The sequence below is a fragment of the Emydura macquarii genome, unplaced genomic scaffold (genome assembly GCF_026122565.2).
Source record: "Emydura macquarii macquarii isolate MOO-44397 ecotype Brisbane River unplaced genomic scaffold, CSIRO-AGI_Emac_v2 contig_691, whole genome shotgun sequence".
In the NCBI taxonomy this organism is placed as follows: domain Eukaryota; kingdom Metazoa; phylum Chordata; order Testudines; family Chelidae; genus Emydura; species Emydura macquarii.
Genome location: NW_027130828.1, coordinates 5,111,036 through 5,125,291, shown reverse-complemented (window position 1 = coordinate 5,125,291; position 14,256 = coordinate 5,111,036). Strand labels below are relative to the sequence as shown.

Here is a 14,256-nt window from a genome sequence, read left to right as displayed (position 1 = left end):
AAAACAGAGAGACCCAACAGGTCAATTGCCTGCGTATTTGCGTGGCTTGGATTACCCTGGATGGATGTTCATTAACTAGGATGCCGGCAGTGCACAGCAGGAGAGCACAGGAGTATGAAGAACTCTCAACTAATCACTCGTTACCGTTACCCTTCCTTCAAACACAGGGCATGCAGGGAACTCGGCAGGCTCCTCGCTAGCAAACACATCGTTGAGAAGACGCATTAGCCCCCCTCCTGGAGAAGGCACCTCCTTACCTTCTCAAGCTTAGAAAGGGCCAAGGAGTAACTGTCCTTTGCTCTGAACTGCATGAATCTCATGTTGGATGGGTGCGTCAGCTCGGTGATGATGCTGAGGCTCGGGAATAGCCTGGAATGGAAGGCAGGCTCGTCAATGTCTGATGTTCACGCATTCCAAGGGAGGTGGAGAGGAACTTTAAGCTTTGACATATGGCCACATAAAGAGTGAAAACGTCCTTGTGCCCCATCCACGATCAGAAACAGGGCTGGGGTTAGAGCACCACAAGCAAGTCCCTCAGTGGTACCACATCATCGACCTCCGTTAGAACACTATAATATAATAAAGTGTGGTGTCGATAGGCGCACACAGATAGTGTGGCTGGCGGGGGATAGAGTGCAAGGACCACTCCTTATTAACTAGTACGCCTGGGTGCAAGGCTCAGTCCTTGTCAAACACAGAAGCCCAGCCTGGGAACCCACACCTTATATCCAGAGTTATGACCCTGCAAGCCCTCTGTGTGCAGAGTTCCCACTCACACCAAGGACAGTTCAACTCATTGCAGAAAGGGCCAGCTCAGATAGGCACCTCCCATCTGATAACTGGCTCCCCTTGTGCTCCCAAATACCCGGGTCATTCCGAGTCTTCCGTTTCCATTAAGACAAATAAAACACTATAAGAAGAGAGGTAGGCACAAACGACCGAGCTGAACCCATAGCTGCTTCTTACCGGAACATGGTCTGGACATTGACGATTGTTTTTGCGTCTGCCATGTAATCTTCCTCAGCACTCATTGTGCTCTCCTTATCCACAACCACCAAGTTGTCCGCATAAATGATCCCACACTGCAGCAAACTGTCTAGGCTGGAACAATTCCCAAAGACAAAAGAGGGGGGCTGTTAATCCATTGGAAAATAAAATGCTGAATTATAGTTTGCAGACATACCCATGTATTTGCACAGAATAAGTTGCCCATGCAATCCTGTGCATGCAAAATTCTTCTGAAATAATGATAACCATATCCAGCACAGAATAAAGAATCCTAGGAGGAAGAAGCCCAATGAATTCTAGAGTGGCAAGTTCTTAAAATGTGACCATCTCCCAACTTTAGCTATGCCAGTTAGAGAACCCAAGAAATCAAATGTATGATGTGTCTGCTAGGCATGAAAGAGTCTAGATGGTTGTGCTCCAATACTACAGGGATGGGGTTCCATACAACTATCCAGACAGACAGATGGAAAAGTAGCGCTAGTCTTGGAAGTAGAGATGGGTCCAAAGGAGAAGACCATAGAAACTTTGGGGAAGTTCAGCTCTGAATCCAAACTTCGCTGTTGCTGTCCATGTCTATAACATGGGGGTCAACTAAGGAGGACAGGAGCAGCTGAGCACCACTGAATAGACTATATGATTCTGCATGTGAAGCTAATTATTCATCCATCAGACTGTCCATATGGTAAGTGCTGCTCCCTATTGCTGGTGGATACTGTGTGCCTGGTATTGGCAGTACAGCATCACTTTGCGTATTTGATTTCCTCTGCAGAATCAGGGCTATTTTCTCCCTTGCTTTGCAGCACTTTGTAAATAGCGATAGCTGTAGACAAGACACCTACTTATCAATTGTGCCTTCCATGTAGTAAACCATGGGGAAACAACAGATGGCTTCCAAGAAGTGGTTCTCAGGCCTGGAAAAAGAGAAGCAAACAGCAAGAAGGTTCATAGGTGCATTTTCTTTTCCTCTTGCTAAATCAGAAGTGAACGCACAGAAGTCGACAGTGTAAAACTGATGTGACAGGAGAATCAGGCCATCAGATATCCTACATTTTAGGTACTATATTAAAAAAGCTAAAATCACACCTGTAATTTCCCCAACCCTCCCATATACACCCAGTATGAAATGCCCATTCGAATGTAAGGGAAGATCTTTGGAAGAGTACTTGCTTGTTGTCCAGTAGCAATACAATTGGGTTTAACTCCTTCCGGGACCTATAGTACGCACGGAGTGGGACGATGAAATTATACAGCCCATTCCCAGCCGTCTCTGCTGAAACGATAATCAGTTTGTTCTTAAACCCATAGGCCTTGGCATCTTCATAACTGTTGTGTTTGCAGCCCTGTGCAGAGACAGAAAAGCACCGCAGCTCAGTGATCAGTTTATAGAGCTGCCCACCCGCCCTGACAGTAAGTGTTAGGAAATGAAGAATAAAATTGCTGACTTTTCCCCTGGGAAAGGGGAATCTTCTAACATTCAGAGATGGCAAAAGCACTGAGCCAGTGCAGCTGTGAGCTGTGAACTGCGCAGAAGCACAGGAGCACTCTGAGTGAGAGAATGATCCTGTAAACAGCTGATCTAGAGAAGATTTGGAATGCACCCAAATTTCAACCGTCAGTGCCTGGGCCCCAGGGCTTTGATGGCCCCACTTCCCAGCTCTCTTCCATGATCATTTTTAAGTTTTGAAAGTGAATTTTATGCTGCTGGAAGGGATCAGACTAACCAGTCCTGGAGAGATTAGCTCTCTACTAACCAGGCATAGCGCAACGCAAGCTCACCCAAACTGCCCCAGGTGCGCTTTGTACCTGACTCGGAGGGTTACTCTCCCAAAGGCAGTTCTGTCTCCAGGTCTAGTCAGTCCTTGGTCTCACAGCTGAGACTTGTAAAAAGGAGGATGGTTATTACGGTGGGCTTAGTGCTAAAGACTCCAGTCCATGAGGGCCAAGACCCTTCAGTAGACTAATGCCGTGTTTCATAGACCCCTGGTTATCAGAGAGTAACAACTCTCAGTGACTGATGACCTGGAATGTATCCAAACAAGTGACTTAAACCAGAAACAAGAAGGTGCCTGTTTACATGAGCAGTTTCCAACGGTAAAATGAAAGCTGGTTTTGGGGAACCCCACCAGGCATGCACTGCATTTCAGACGTTTCCCTTGTGGATCAATGCTCAGAGAGCAACCAGCCTCTAACACGTCACTGAGATTAATTAAGAGTTGAAGTGAAAACCAATATGGTTCCCACACGCAGGGCTGGAGCCTCAGCTGGTGTGAACCATCAATTGACACCGGCTGAGGATGTCCCCCACAGGTATTTTCAGCCTTCGTTTGCACTCCCCTGAACCTGTTGCTCTAACTTACACTGGCTGCAAAAGACCAAACTGGCCAAACCATAGGTAAGGCACTGGGGCAGCATGAAGGTGTCCTGGGGAGCAGTGGGCGAGCCCATAAGTTGGCTCCATGCCGCTGGAAGATCATGCTTAAATCGGAGTCATCCTGCCAGGCCCAGTCAATCCAGCTTTAAGACTACATTTCACTGGCAGGGCAATGAAAAGTAGCATGTTACAGAGCAGACTCTGCACCAGACAGTCTGGCCCCTACTCAGAATGAGTTAGCTTATATTAAGGAAAAACAAGCAAAGGAAGAACAAAAGTCAAGTCTCATGGGGAGTGAGCACAGTGTCTGCTCTGTGACATGGTGCCTCAGCCTGCTACCCAAAATGGCAGCTGTTGTTGAAGACAGCAGTCTCCTGGGAACTTCAAAGTGCAGTACACAGAAAACAACCAGGTTCTCAGCACAAAGCCCGGTCATTATTGCTTAAAAGGAAAAGTTTATCCCAGAAAACTAGAGGGCGCCCCTGCATCTTTTCCATAAAATGTTTCCAGCCCTCCCGCAGATAACAGTGTGAAGAAAGCAAACACCCTTTACAAAGCCACAAAGTAACCTCCAACCAACGGGCGAAGCATCAAATCACGTCTCCTGCGTGACTCACTCTGCTGCATGGCGGGGTCTGCACTTGAACACTGCCAAAAAGCAGCTGTTTTCACATTCTCCTATTCCCAAGTAAGCATGACATCTATTTTCTCAGCAGCCACCAAAGAGAGACACTTTGTCTTCAGACAACTCTGACCATCAGCACAGCCCAATGCTAAAGCACAGAGCTATGTGCCGACCTAAGGTCTAGTCTCATCCCTATCACTGACCCAGTGTAACCCCACTTCTATCTAATGTGCATATATGGCCCCCACTGCCCTATGGATCTCTTTGCGATCTTTAATGTATTTGTCCTCATTACACCCCTGGGAGCAGGGAAGTACCAATGTCCCCATTCTACAGATGGGGCGTTGATACGAAGAGAGATTTAGTGACTTGCCCAAGGTCACATATGAAATCCATGACGGAGCTGGGAATTGACCCCTGCTGTCCTACATCCTGGGCTTGTCTTCTAACCACTGGAGGTAAAATGGGGATAAATAATGCTGTCCTCCCTTAGTAAAGTGCTTCAAGCACCTCCCATGAATGCCAGTGCAAATAACATTAAATACTGTCACAGCAGCCTCTTACCTTGTCCAGCCTCAGGCAGCAGAAAGGAGCTTTCACAGGTAGAAGGTGGCACAAAGTGGGAGAACTCCCAATATAGGGAGAGTTAGGGGGATAGCCTTTCACATACCTGCAGAGGAGACAAGATCCATCAGCATCGGGACAGGTGTATATTTTTCACACACACAAGGAACTCTGATTTGCCCTTGCAAACCCATTTGTCCATACACAGACTGTTTAGAAACCCTGGAACCTCAGGGATTTATGCAGATCACAGTAGGATGTTTTATAAATTCTTCCAAAGCAACCTGGGAATTTTTGAAGATACATTTATTTTAAAATACTTTTGTCATGCAAAGGTTTGTTGAATATCTTTTTAAGGAATTAAAATATCTTTGTTCTCATGGCCAGCCAGAGAAAGTGAGCTGGTGGGACAATTCTGCTAAGTCCAGTGCTAAGGGCTTCTAGCTCAGTGTGACGTATTCAGAGGGTCAAGGGATGCTGCTCCAAAACAGTAAGCAAGGAACTGTGAATAAGGCATAACTGCTTCACTGTCAGTGTCGGACAAGTTAAGTATTTTGAACATATTAAACTGACCACATGGTGTTGCTCTAGCACCATTTTAGAAACTATTAAGTGCCAACATAATGTCAGCTCGGCTCAGCATGTTCTTGCTAGTAACATTTCATCACAGTTTCCCCAGAAGCAGAGTAAAAACTATTAACGGGAGGTTAATTTATCCAAACAGGATTTTAGCGAAGGGTATAATAATTTCACACACGTTAGTTCTTCCAGTCCACTGGAAGACGCAAAATACCAAGATGAGCCCTGCTGGCTATTTTAATGGATAGCACAGATCTGAGGACTTTTCCCAGTTCTCGCTGGTGATTCCTGCATCTCGCTTCAAAACGGGTCTTGCTCTCTTTGAAGTCAAAACTCCCACTGATTTTAACTGGACCAGGATCGAGTCCTTAGCAATGCACTAGCAATAGTATTATGTCATGTTTCTATTCTGGTAGTTCCCAGGGGCCTCCATCAGGAACAGAGCCACACAGCACCAGGGGTTGTACATACAAAACGCTGATCAGCTGTTGAATTCTCGTGTATGTAACTTACCAGAAATAAACAAAAGACAGATGCTTTTTATAGCTTTTGTTACAGGTTTGCCTCATATGAGAAAGTCCCTGATTCAAAGCTGAGCAGAGACACTGCTCTTCCTTTGGCCATCTCGAGGTAGACTGATGCTTTCTTTGTGTGTTTCATAAAGGTGTAATTAACAGCTGAAGCGTATAAGTAGGAGTAATGAGAGAACTTGACCAAAGGTGGCAAATCCTCTGTGCAGCGAAGACATTAGACTATGGAACGGTGACCGAAGGGAAGTGATGGAAGAACCACGGCCTGAGTCACTTGAGCTAAACCAGACAAATCATTCAACACTACACTGTGGGGAACAACTGTGCGCCGGCCAAGAGTTGGAGGAGACAACCTATTTCTCAAGTCTCCTCCATCCCTAATGTCTATTACTCAAGCAGCTGCCGCATCTCATCATTTTATTGGCGCACGTTTAACTGAGGGGATCACTGGATGAAAAAGAAAAAACCCCTTTAAGTAGCTCAAGTCGCAAATTCCCTTAAATCTGACTTTATTGTTCCATAACTTCAATCCAGACAGGCAGGACTGTACGACTATCTGAGCTAGGACCTGTCAAGGCACAATTCCTCATTCCTTCTCCTCGCCACCCTGGGGTTGATCGAATCGCCAAGCGGAATAATCCAGAATAGTGCCATTCAGCACAGGACCTTTGCTTTTAAAGACACATGCTGAAACATTGCAGCTCGGTGTTTTGATAGCTCAAATACAGTTTATGCACCACAAATATTTCAGTTCTTCAAATTATTTGCATAACTGCCTTCTGCAGGGTTTCTTGCACCTTGAAACAGGACACTGATCTCAGCCAGTCTGGCAATTCCTATCTTCTTAAACCTCTCTCCTTTTAATTTTTCTTTCTTCTAAACAACCTGCAGTGTTTACTGTAACTCTAATATAGGCTTACAACTCTCTTCAATTTTCAGCAATTTCTGTTTCTCTCAAACTTTTTTTAAAGAGAATCTTTCATTCGATTAAATAGAGATTTAGATGAATGCACGTGTGCCCAGTGCTTTAAAGAAGGAAGAGACTAGATAAATGGTAACTGTTGTTATTAGATTTATGGATGGGTTTGTGTTAAACCCAGATGGATCTTTTACATCTAATTATTGAGGCTTAGCAAAAACCTTAGTAAAGGACGTGTATTTATTGCAAATTGCTGGAAGATGTCTCATTGTATCAACTCACAGCAAAGCTCAGAAGTGCAGCTCACAATAATTCAAATTAATAATAATAGCTGTTATCAGAACACAAAGAGTAAATAACAATTGTAGCAAGCTCACCAACTTTACACATGATGGCTGGGGTTTTCAAAGGAACCTAAGATACTTCGATTGTAAGCAATTTGAGGCAGGTGCTGGTTTTGGTATGTGTTCCTACAACAGCTAGCATCCTCGTCCAAAATCATGACTCTTTAGTCACTACCACCATATAAACAAAGACATCATCATCATAGTAATAATAATAATAATATTGGAGTTAGCTGAAAGACGATGGTGATTTGACCTATAAACCCCTTAAAGTCTTTTGAAAATCCCAAGCCCCATGAAGTTGGCTGCTTCCACTGACGCACTGACATTCAAATTCAGAGATTACGCTCTCAAACAACAACTCACTCTACAACAGTAAGTCCTTCGTCATCCGACTGAGTCATCTCATCTTCTGACTGGTCGCTGAGCAGATCACAGGGCAGGAGGGAAGAGCTGTCTGCTAACTCTAGGACTGGGGCGATGCTGGGCCGTCTGTTACCGGACCCATTTTCGGCTGGCAGGGTCAGTTTGCTGCTATTAACAGGGCGGCACTCCGTGTTCTGCAGGTCCATGGCTACTGTACCTGGAAAGGAAGCGGAAGGAAGGACAATATAAATAGCAATCAATCAACAACCATTCTGTCCAGTGTCTGATCCATTGGGTCAAAATGGCACCACAGGGAAGAAAGATCAGGAAGAACATTCGGTCATACTTTGTATTAAGATTCTATTTATAAACCGTCTACAAAATCAGCTAATAAATGGCAAATAGATCGTACAAGCATGTTACAGACATAACTAGCACATCAGCAGAAAGTTCTAAGAAACCTACTGAGCCATTGGATTCTATAACAATTGGTTACCGTCTTTATTAAGACAACTATTAATAATTTATAAATGGAACCTTGATATAATGTGTGGTCCAACACTTGTATCCCAGACACAAGAGGGGAGCTTTCCCTGGCTCTGCCATATCAACAGGGCTGCTTGCACTCTTAAAGGTAAGCATGTGCTTACATGTTTTGGATCAGGGCCCGAGGTGCTCAGAACCTTACAGGATTGAGCCCTTATCCTGGCAGAGGTTTGCTATAGAGCAAAACTGCATCTGTCTTCATCAGGGTAATGATCGATTTATAAGGTGCCCCCTTCACCGTAAGGCTGGGAAATATTTGCTGGCACATTCACAATGCCATCCAAAGCCCTTGACAGGCAAGATTTCCATCCTTTGTTGGGAATTTATAAAATTGGTTTGATTTATAAAAAATTGGGGCAAAAACATCTGCTAAAATTTGAACCAACCCATTCTGAAAACACAGTGAACATTTACGTGTGAGCTCACCCTATTCAATTCCAAGGGGACATTGCCCCTGAAGCCGAACAGTAAACATGTAAACATGCTAATGAACAAGTCACTGCTTGGCAAAGCTCACCAGAAAGACGAGGGATGATCATATTATGGAGCTCCACTGTGAGTCGAGTCTCATTTTGGCATATCACGGGGGCCAGAACTGGCTTTGTGGGTGGGTTTAGGAGGTGTAACTTCCTCCCTCAATTTGACCCATTCTTATTTGTGATTCTAATCACTGTTTTGCCAACTCGCTGCATTTCCCAGATAGCACAGTACATTTTTTGGATGCCCAACTTAAGACCCCTTAAAGGGACCTGATTTTCGGGGAATGGGTGTCCAGCACTATCTGAAAATTAGTTGCTTTTAAGGTGCATCAAGTTGGGAAATCAAAATCAGTAGTCACTTTTGGAAATCGTGACCATCGGCTTTTAACGAATCTTTGTCAAATGCAAAGATTTTTCAATAGTTACAAAAGTGGTGAGACTACAGTGAACAAAGCACAGGATTGCGGCTCCCCCCCCCCCCCCCCCGTGTTGCTAGCCAACTAATTGAATGCAGAGTGCCCTACTTGCAGAATACAATTTCTATCTCTCTCTCATTTGATGTTTGAAAAAGCTCCCACTGAGAATAAGCCAAGTAACAAGAACATCAGCCAATTCCGTTGAGCGAGGAGCTTTGTGTCTTGCTGCTGGGAGAATCTGTGCAAGTTTATGCTCTTGAGTGTAAATGAATAAATGTTTTTTTTCTGAAAAAGTCTCCTGTTGTGCCTGGGTTTCTCCAGACATACCCCACATTTTGGGCTTCCCAGAGAGAAGCTGGAAATAATTATTCATGGTATTTTGGAGAAAATGCACCATGTACTGCAGAGCAACCTGTGCCGTTCATCAAGTTATACATGATTTAAAATGCAGACAACAGAGCCTATTCTTCTGTTCAAGGCAGGGGTATTTACGAGAGCAAGTAACTTTAGTGCTAATGGATGTGTGGGGCATTAGCACCACTTAGCACTTGCAGGGAGCATTTTCCATCCAAGAATCTAGAGGGGGAGAAGTGGAGTTATTCCTATTTTACAGAGTCATAGGTTCCGAGGCCAGAGATGCACACTGTGATCATCTAGTCCACACTCCTCTCTAGAACAGGCCATCGAACGTCCCCACAGTAATTCCTGTTTGAATTATTTTCTATTATTTTTATTTATATTTGTATGTGTCACCTGGGAGCCCCAGGCATGGAGCAGGACCCTGTTGTGGTCAGGGTTTTACAAACACAGAACAAAAATACTTTCTCTGGCCATCATTTTGTTACCTCTAGGAGAGTTCAATCCAGCCAAACCTTTTTCACTGGGAATAATTCAATATAGTACTTGGTGATGAATTTTGCTGGCAAGGTTACAGCGCATAAAGACCAGGGCGGAGGATGAATAATAGCAAATACAGCTGAGCCCGCTCATGCCATGAGGTTAAAAAGCCATCAGTGACTGAGCCTCTCTGCTTTCCCCAGCAAATGAGTGGAGCGTCATTGCTACAAGCCCTGGAATGAGTCAGTGAAATATAGAGGGACAGCATAAATCCAGAGGACGACAGAGAACTGCTGAAAAGCTGCTGTCTGTCACCCTCTGCAATAACGGCAAAGCAGGAGAGCACCTCACAGGCAAAGTGCAGGGCTAGCCACAACACAGGGCAGGGTACATTCCCAAACTGCGAACGGCCAATGCAAAACGAGAGAAGGCATTCCCTTCTGCAAGATGCTGATGCTCAGATTTCTGTGCCCGATTCATGTAATATCATAGCGCAATCCTTTTGTCAAGCTGTAAATCCTATTTACTATTCACAATGGAGAGCAATGACCCAGCCTGAGTAGAAATACATTTGAGGCAAACTAATATCCTCCACAAAAATACCCTCTGCTGCAGCAAACCCCATCTCTCATGGGCATGTTCTGGCACTTCACCATCAAGAGAAGTTACTATGGGTTTTGAAAAGGACAGCTCTAGGATGCCATCGCTGCCACAGACTTGAGGTCTGTAAGGGAGGGGGTGTGGCCTTTCACCCCAGCAGATCCTGGGGACTCACGGGAAAGGGGACAGAGGCAGAAGCGAAGGACAGCTCCCACATGGAATGACTACTACTCCTTGCTGGTGCTTGGGCCCCTGCTCCCCGGACAACGAAGCTCCAGTAGGGAGCCATGCTGCCATTGAATGGGTCTATGGGCCGGCTGTCTGTGGGAGGCAGCATTCACTCCCAGTAGATGTGTCCTGGAGAAGCTGGGCCGTGGATGCACCCTTCCTAATTCTCATCCTGCACCCACAGAGAGACCTTCGTAAAGCAAAGGGGAGCTGCTGCAGAGGGAGATTACATGCCCTAAGTATCTCCTGCATCCCCCTCTCCACTGCTATGAAGGTTAAACACGGGGCATGCCTCCCAGATTTCTGTCTCTCAGAGAGCACCAGGCATTGAAACCTCTATCACAGCCTGGCGGCTTGTGCCAGCACTCAGCATGGCCATGAAACAGCTGTGAGCCAGAGGGGAGAGCGGAAACGTAAACCACCTTCATAACCTTCTGATAGCGTTTCACCACTCAGAGCAATTTCAAAACAAAGTGTCGTTCACTAGGGGAAATAACGGGAAAGATACATTCGACTGCTCTGTCTCTGGGGGCTTTCTGTACATTCTCCTACTGTAAAAGTGGACGGCAAGGCAAGCTTTTCTGAATGATTTCACTTAGCTGTTCATAGGGCGCCAACTGCTTTTCCCAGCAAGAACACGATGATCCTGCACCAGCAGGGAGATGACACAGGGGCACTAATAGATCTTTCCCTTCCCACTACCCTATGCTGCCTGCTTTTGCCAAAGGTAGGAAATTACTGAGCAACAGGAATGCTCAAGAAGCCACTTCCGGGATTTGCTTTGTCTGTGGACCGAAGCCGAAGGCCAGGAAATAGCATGTACAAAAAGATGAGAGAAAAGGGCTCCCCTTCGCTCTACAGCCTGTGGTTTGGGCTATTTCAAAGAGGAGAATACACAGACATCTCTTGTTTGAAGGGATTCCATCAGCAGCAATATTTTCAACTGGTTTTTTTTCCCTCTCTGCCTCTGTTTTCTTTGTAATAAGCCAACGAGCCCAGTGCTGCCGGCTTATTTATTTTTCATCAGTACCTCTGCAGAGTACGGGATATCCTTCAACTCAGATTAAAACAAATTTGCCAAAGAGAAATTCGTTCCATTTCTCCAGAGACCAAAAGGGGTGGCGTTGGATTCCTTGCAGCAGGGGAAACAGCAGAAAGTTAATTTCCCCTGTGACTCTTTGGCTACTGAACAATAGATAGCAAGGGGGGCGGGGGAAGGGAGGTGTCATAACAGAAGAGCATGGAACGTAGCTATCTCTGCAGTGAAGGGACGTTGTTAACTTGGAAGACAGAAGGAAAAGGGAGAGCGCCCATTAATTACTGTAACAGAACTGTACAGAGCTTGCTGTTTTCTTGCAGCCTGGATCTGCAATAGGATCAACTCATTCCTAAGTTCGTTTTGTGCTCAGAGCTCCCAGTGAAATCAATGGGAGTAGAACATGCAGCTCAGGGCAGCATTCATTCCTACGATATTTTGAAGTAGTACAATATCCTGGATCTGTCATGCTGCTTTGACTAGCCAGAAACCAGTTCTTAACAATTAGCACAACCAGGAAATGCTTAATAGCATGAACTCCTAGTACTTAAAGCTTTTTGCAAATATTAACTAAGCCCCAATCTCTCTAAGAAGTAGGAGGTGTTATCCTATTATATAGAGGGTGAAACTGCATCTGTGCTTGCAAACTCCATAGCCACAATTCTCCATCAGTACAGCTCCCACCCATGATAGCAACTGTGGAGGCAATAGTATACATAGGTCTCTGAACAGTATTAGACAACAGGGTGATACAAAAACACAAGCACAACTGAGCCCTGTCCATCCTGCAGCCTCCTCTGTTGCTCTCAGTGGAAGAACAGCACTGGAGGTGAATTACTGTCTTTGCCAGCAAACAGCATAGCTAGGTCAAAAAGGTCAAGTGACTTGGTTGAGGTTACACAACACACAGTGGCAGAGTACAATCCAGCAATCCTGACCCCCCATTCTGTATTCTAACCATCAGACAGAGCTCCCTGGGACCACTGAAAGTAGCCTGACTGTTTCCAGCTTTCACAACAGTACAAACTCAATTTTGGGTTTGGGTCTTAGGGGAAGTTTCTGGTTTCAGCCAACCCAGACAAGCTGGGTCATTTGTGTTCAGCAGAAAAAAGATTGCAGAGCACGCGCGCTTTGCTGTGAAGGCATTTCACATTCCAGGAGTAGCATGGGGCCATGGGCTTATTACCAGACACCGACCACTCACAAAACTCCTCTGAGCAGAGGCCCTGGTTTTCTACCACAAAAGGAATTGCCCAAAGTGGACTCAACGGGAGTTTTTTTTTTAAAAAAAAATCTCCATGAAGAATGGAGTGAGGTGCATGGAAGATATTATTATCCGTTCACTCAAACAGGCTGTGCTCTGTGGCAGGGCTAGAAGGACTCACCCATACTTGCAATTATGCTGTGAACAGGCAGCCTGGAGGGGCCATCATAGATCCCCCTCCCTGCAAAGCCTTTCTTCTTTTGCTTCTCTTCCTGTTTGAATATGAAGGCCGAGTTCTCCTCCTTGGTGATGTTGATGTAGAAGCAGGTGTCAGACGCTGTCATGATGTGCCGTGGCCCAGGGTTCAGGAGGATGCTCTTGTTCTCTTCCCTCCTGATGCCGATCAAGCAGACCCCGTACCTAAGGCAGAAGTACAACGTGGACGTTCAAGGCCACGCACGAGAGAAAAGACTCCGTTTTCGTTTGCCTGAATGGCCCTCAGCGAACACGTCACACCGGTGTCGCTGACCCAGCACATGGGACAGGGAAGCAAACGCAAACTCTGCTCTCCCTTTGCAACTTTCCAAGCCAATAAGGGAGGTAATTGAATGACTCCAGTCCCCACCGCCCTGCTATTTGCCAAGAGAGTTAAGTGACTGCAGCACGCGAGACCATTACCAAAAGCCCCCAGGGATCCCCACGCCAGGGCTTCAAGGAACCGCGCTGGGTTGGCTCTCACTTTTTGTGTGCGTGGAAGGCAGCATAGGTGAAGCTTTTCCCCTCGTATTCCATGAAGAATTTGCTGTCCCCCATGCGGATGTGGTACACTTCGTTGCCTGAGCAGCGCCCATACATCCTTTGCCACTGCTCCGGGGACTCCTGGCCTTCTCTGTAACGAGAGGAACAGAACCCTGCCTGTTAGGGGCTTGCTGTGCTCAGCTCCGTCTCCATGGTGTCCTCTCACTAGGGTTTTCCCTCATCACCGGGGTATCGGGGCCAACATGCCTCCCAAGCCCTTAGCAAGTGGGGAGGGCCTTGTTTATCTTAAAGCTATTCTTATGGGAATTACGGGCCGGTCCAAGTGGTCCCTTCCAAGGATGGTTTGGTCAGTGGGGAAGCTGGCAGCCAGGAAGGAAACTGCAGGGGGGACTGATGAGAGCCTGTTCCTTTGAAATCCATGCCTACTCCACAGGCCCTCCACAGTGAGACGTGGTGCTGTATTTGCCACCAGGGACTAAAATGAAGGGCATTTGAAGATCTCTGCTCCCTGCCCCAGCCCGCTCCATGTGTCATGCAGATTATTGAGGACAGCCTCTTGGAATGACTGACGACGACCCAAGGTTTGCTCTGCTGTCAGCCTGTCTCACAAGTGCCTGAGCAGACGTGCCTTTGATTACAGAAATACACGAGCAGGCTGTAGTGCCCACTCGCTGGACTGAGAGATGGGGTTGAAAAAAGGACGGCAGAAGTAGCAGAACTCCTCCTGGGGTTGTAACGAATCTCCATTGCTCAGCGTTGGAGCTCGGCCCTCCTCCAACCCTAACAGAGGAAAGGACTCCAGCTTCCCTGCAGCTACACACTCTGAGCCAGATCCTCATCAAAGG

The 14,256-nt window shown here is 46.2% G+C and overlaps 1 protein-coding gene across 3 annotated transcripts in view; it reads right to left on the bottom strand.

Moving 5' to 3' along the window:
• The window catches only part of KCNT1 (potassium sodium-activated channel subfamily T member 1), a 159,082-nt gene that overhangs the window by 17,953 nt on the left and 126,873 nt on the right, over positions 1-14,256 (bottom strand). For 2 of the 3 annotated variants that reach the window (XM_067541596.1, XM_067541597.1), the window contains 8 exons: positions 13,392-13,541; positions 12,834-13,072; positions 7,307-7,523; positions 4,569-4,674; positions 2,176-2,348; positions 1,848-1,919; positions 967-1,101; positions 258-369 (listed from right to left, as the gene is read on the bottom strand). In XM_067541596.1, the coding sequence (XP_067397697.1) occupies positions 258-369; positions 967-1,101; positions 1,848-1,919; positions 2,176-2,348; positions 4,569-4,674; positions 7,307-7,523; positions 12,834-13,072; positions 13,392-13,541 (1,204 nt within the window). The remainder of the gene's footprint in view (positions 1-257; positions 370-966; positions 1,102-1,847; positions 1,920-2,175; positions 2,349-4,568; positions 4,675-7,306; positions 7,524-12,833; positions 13,073-13,391; positions 13,542-14,256) is intronic. The other variant, XM_067541598.1, reaches the window with a different exon arrangement.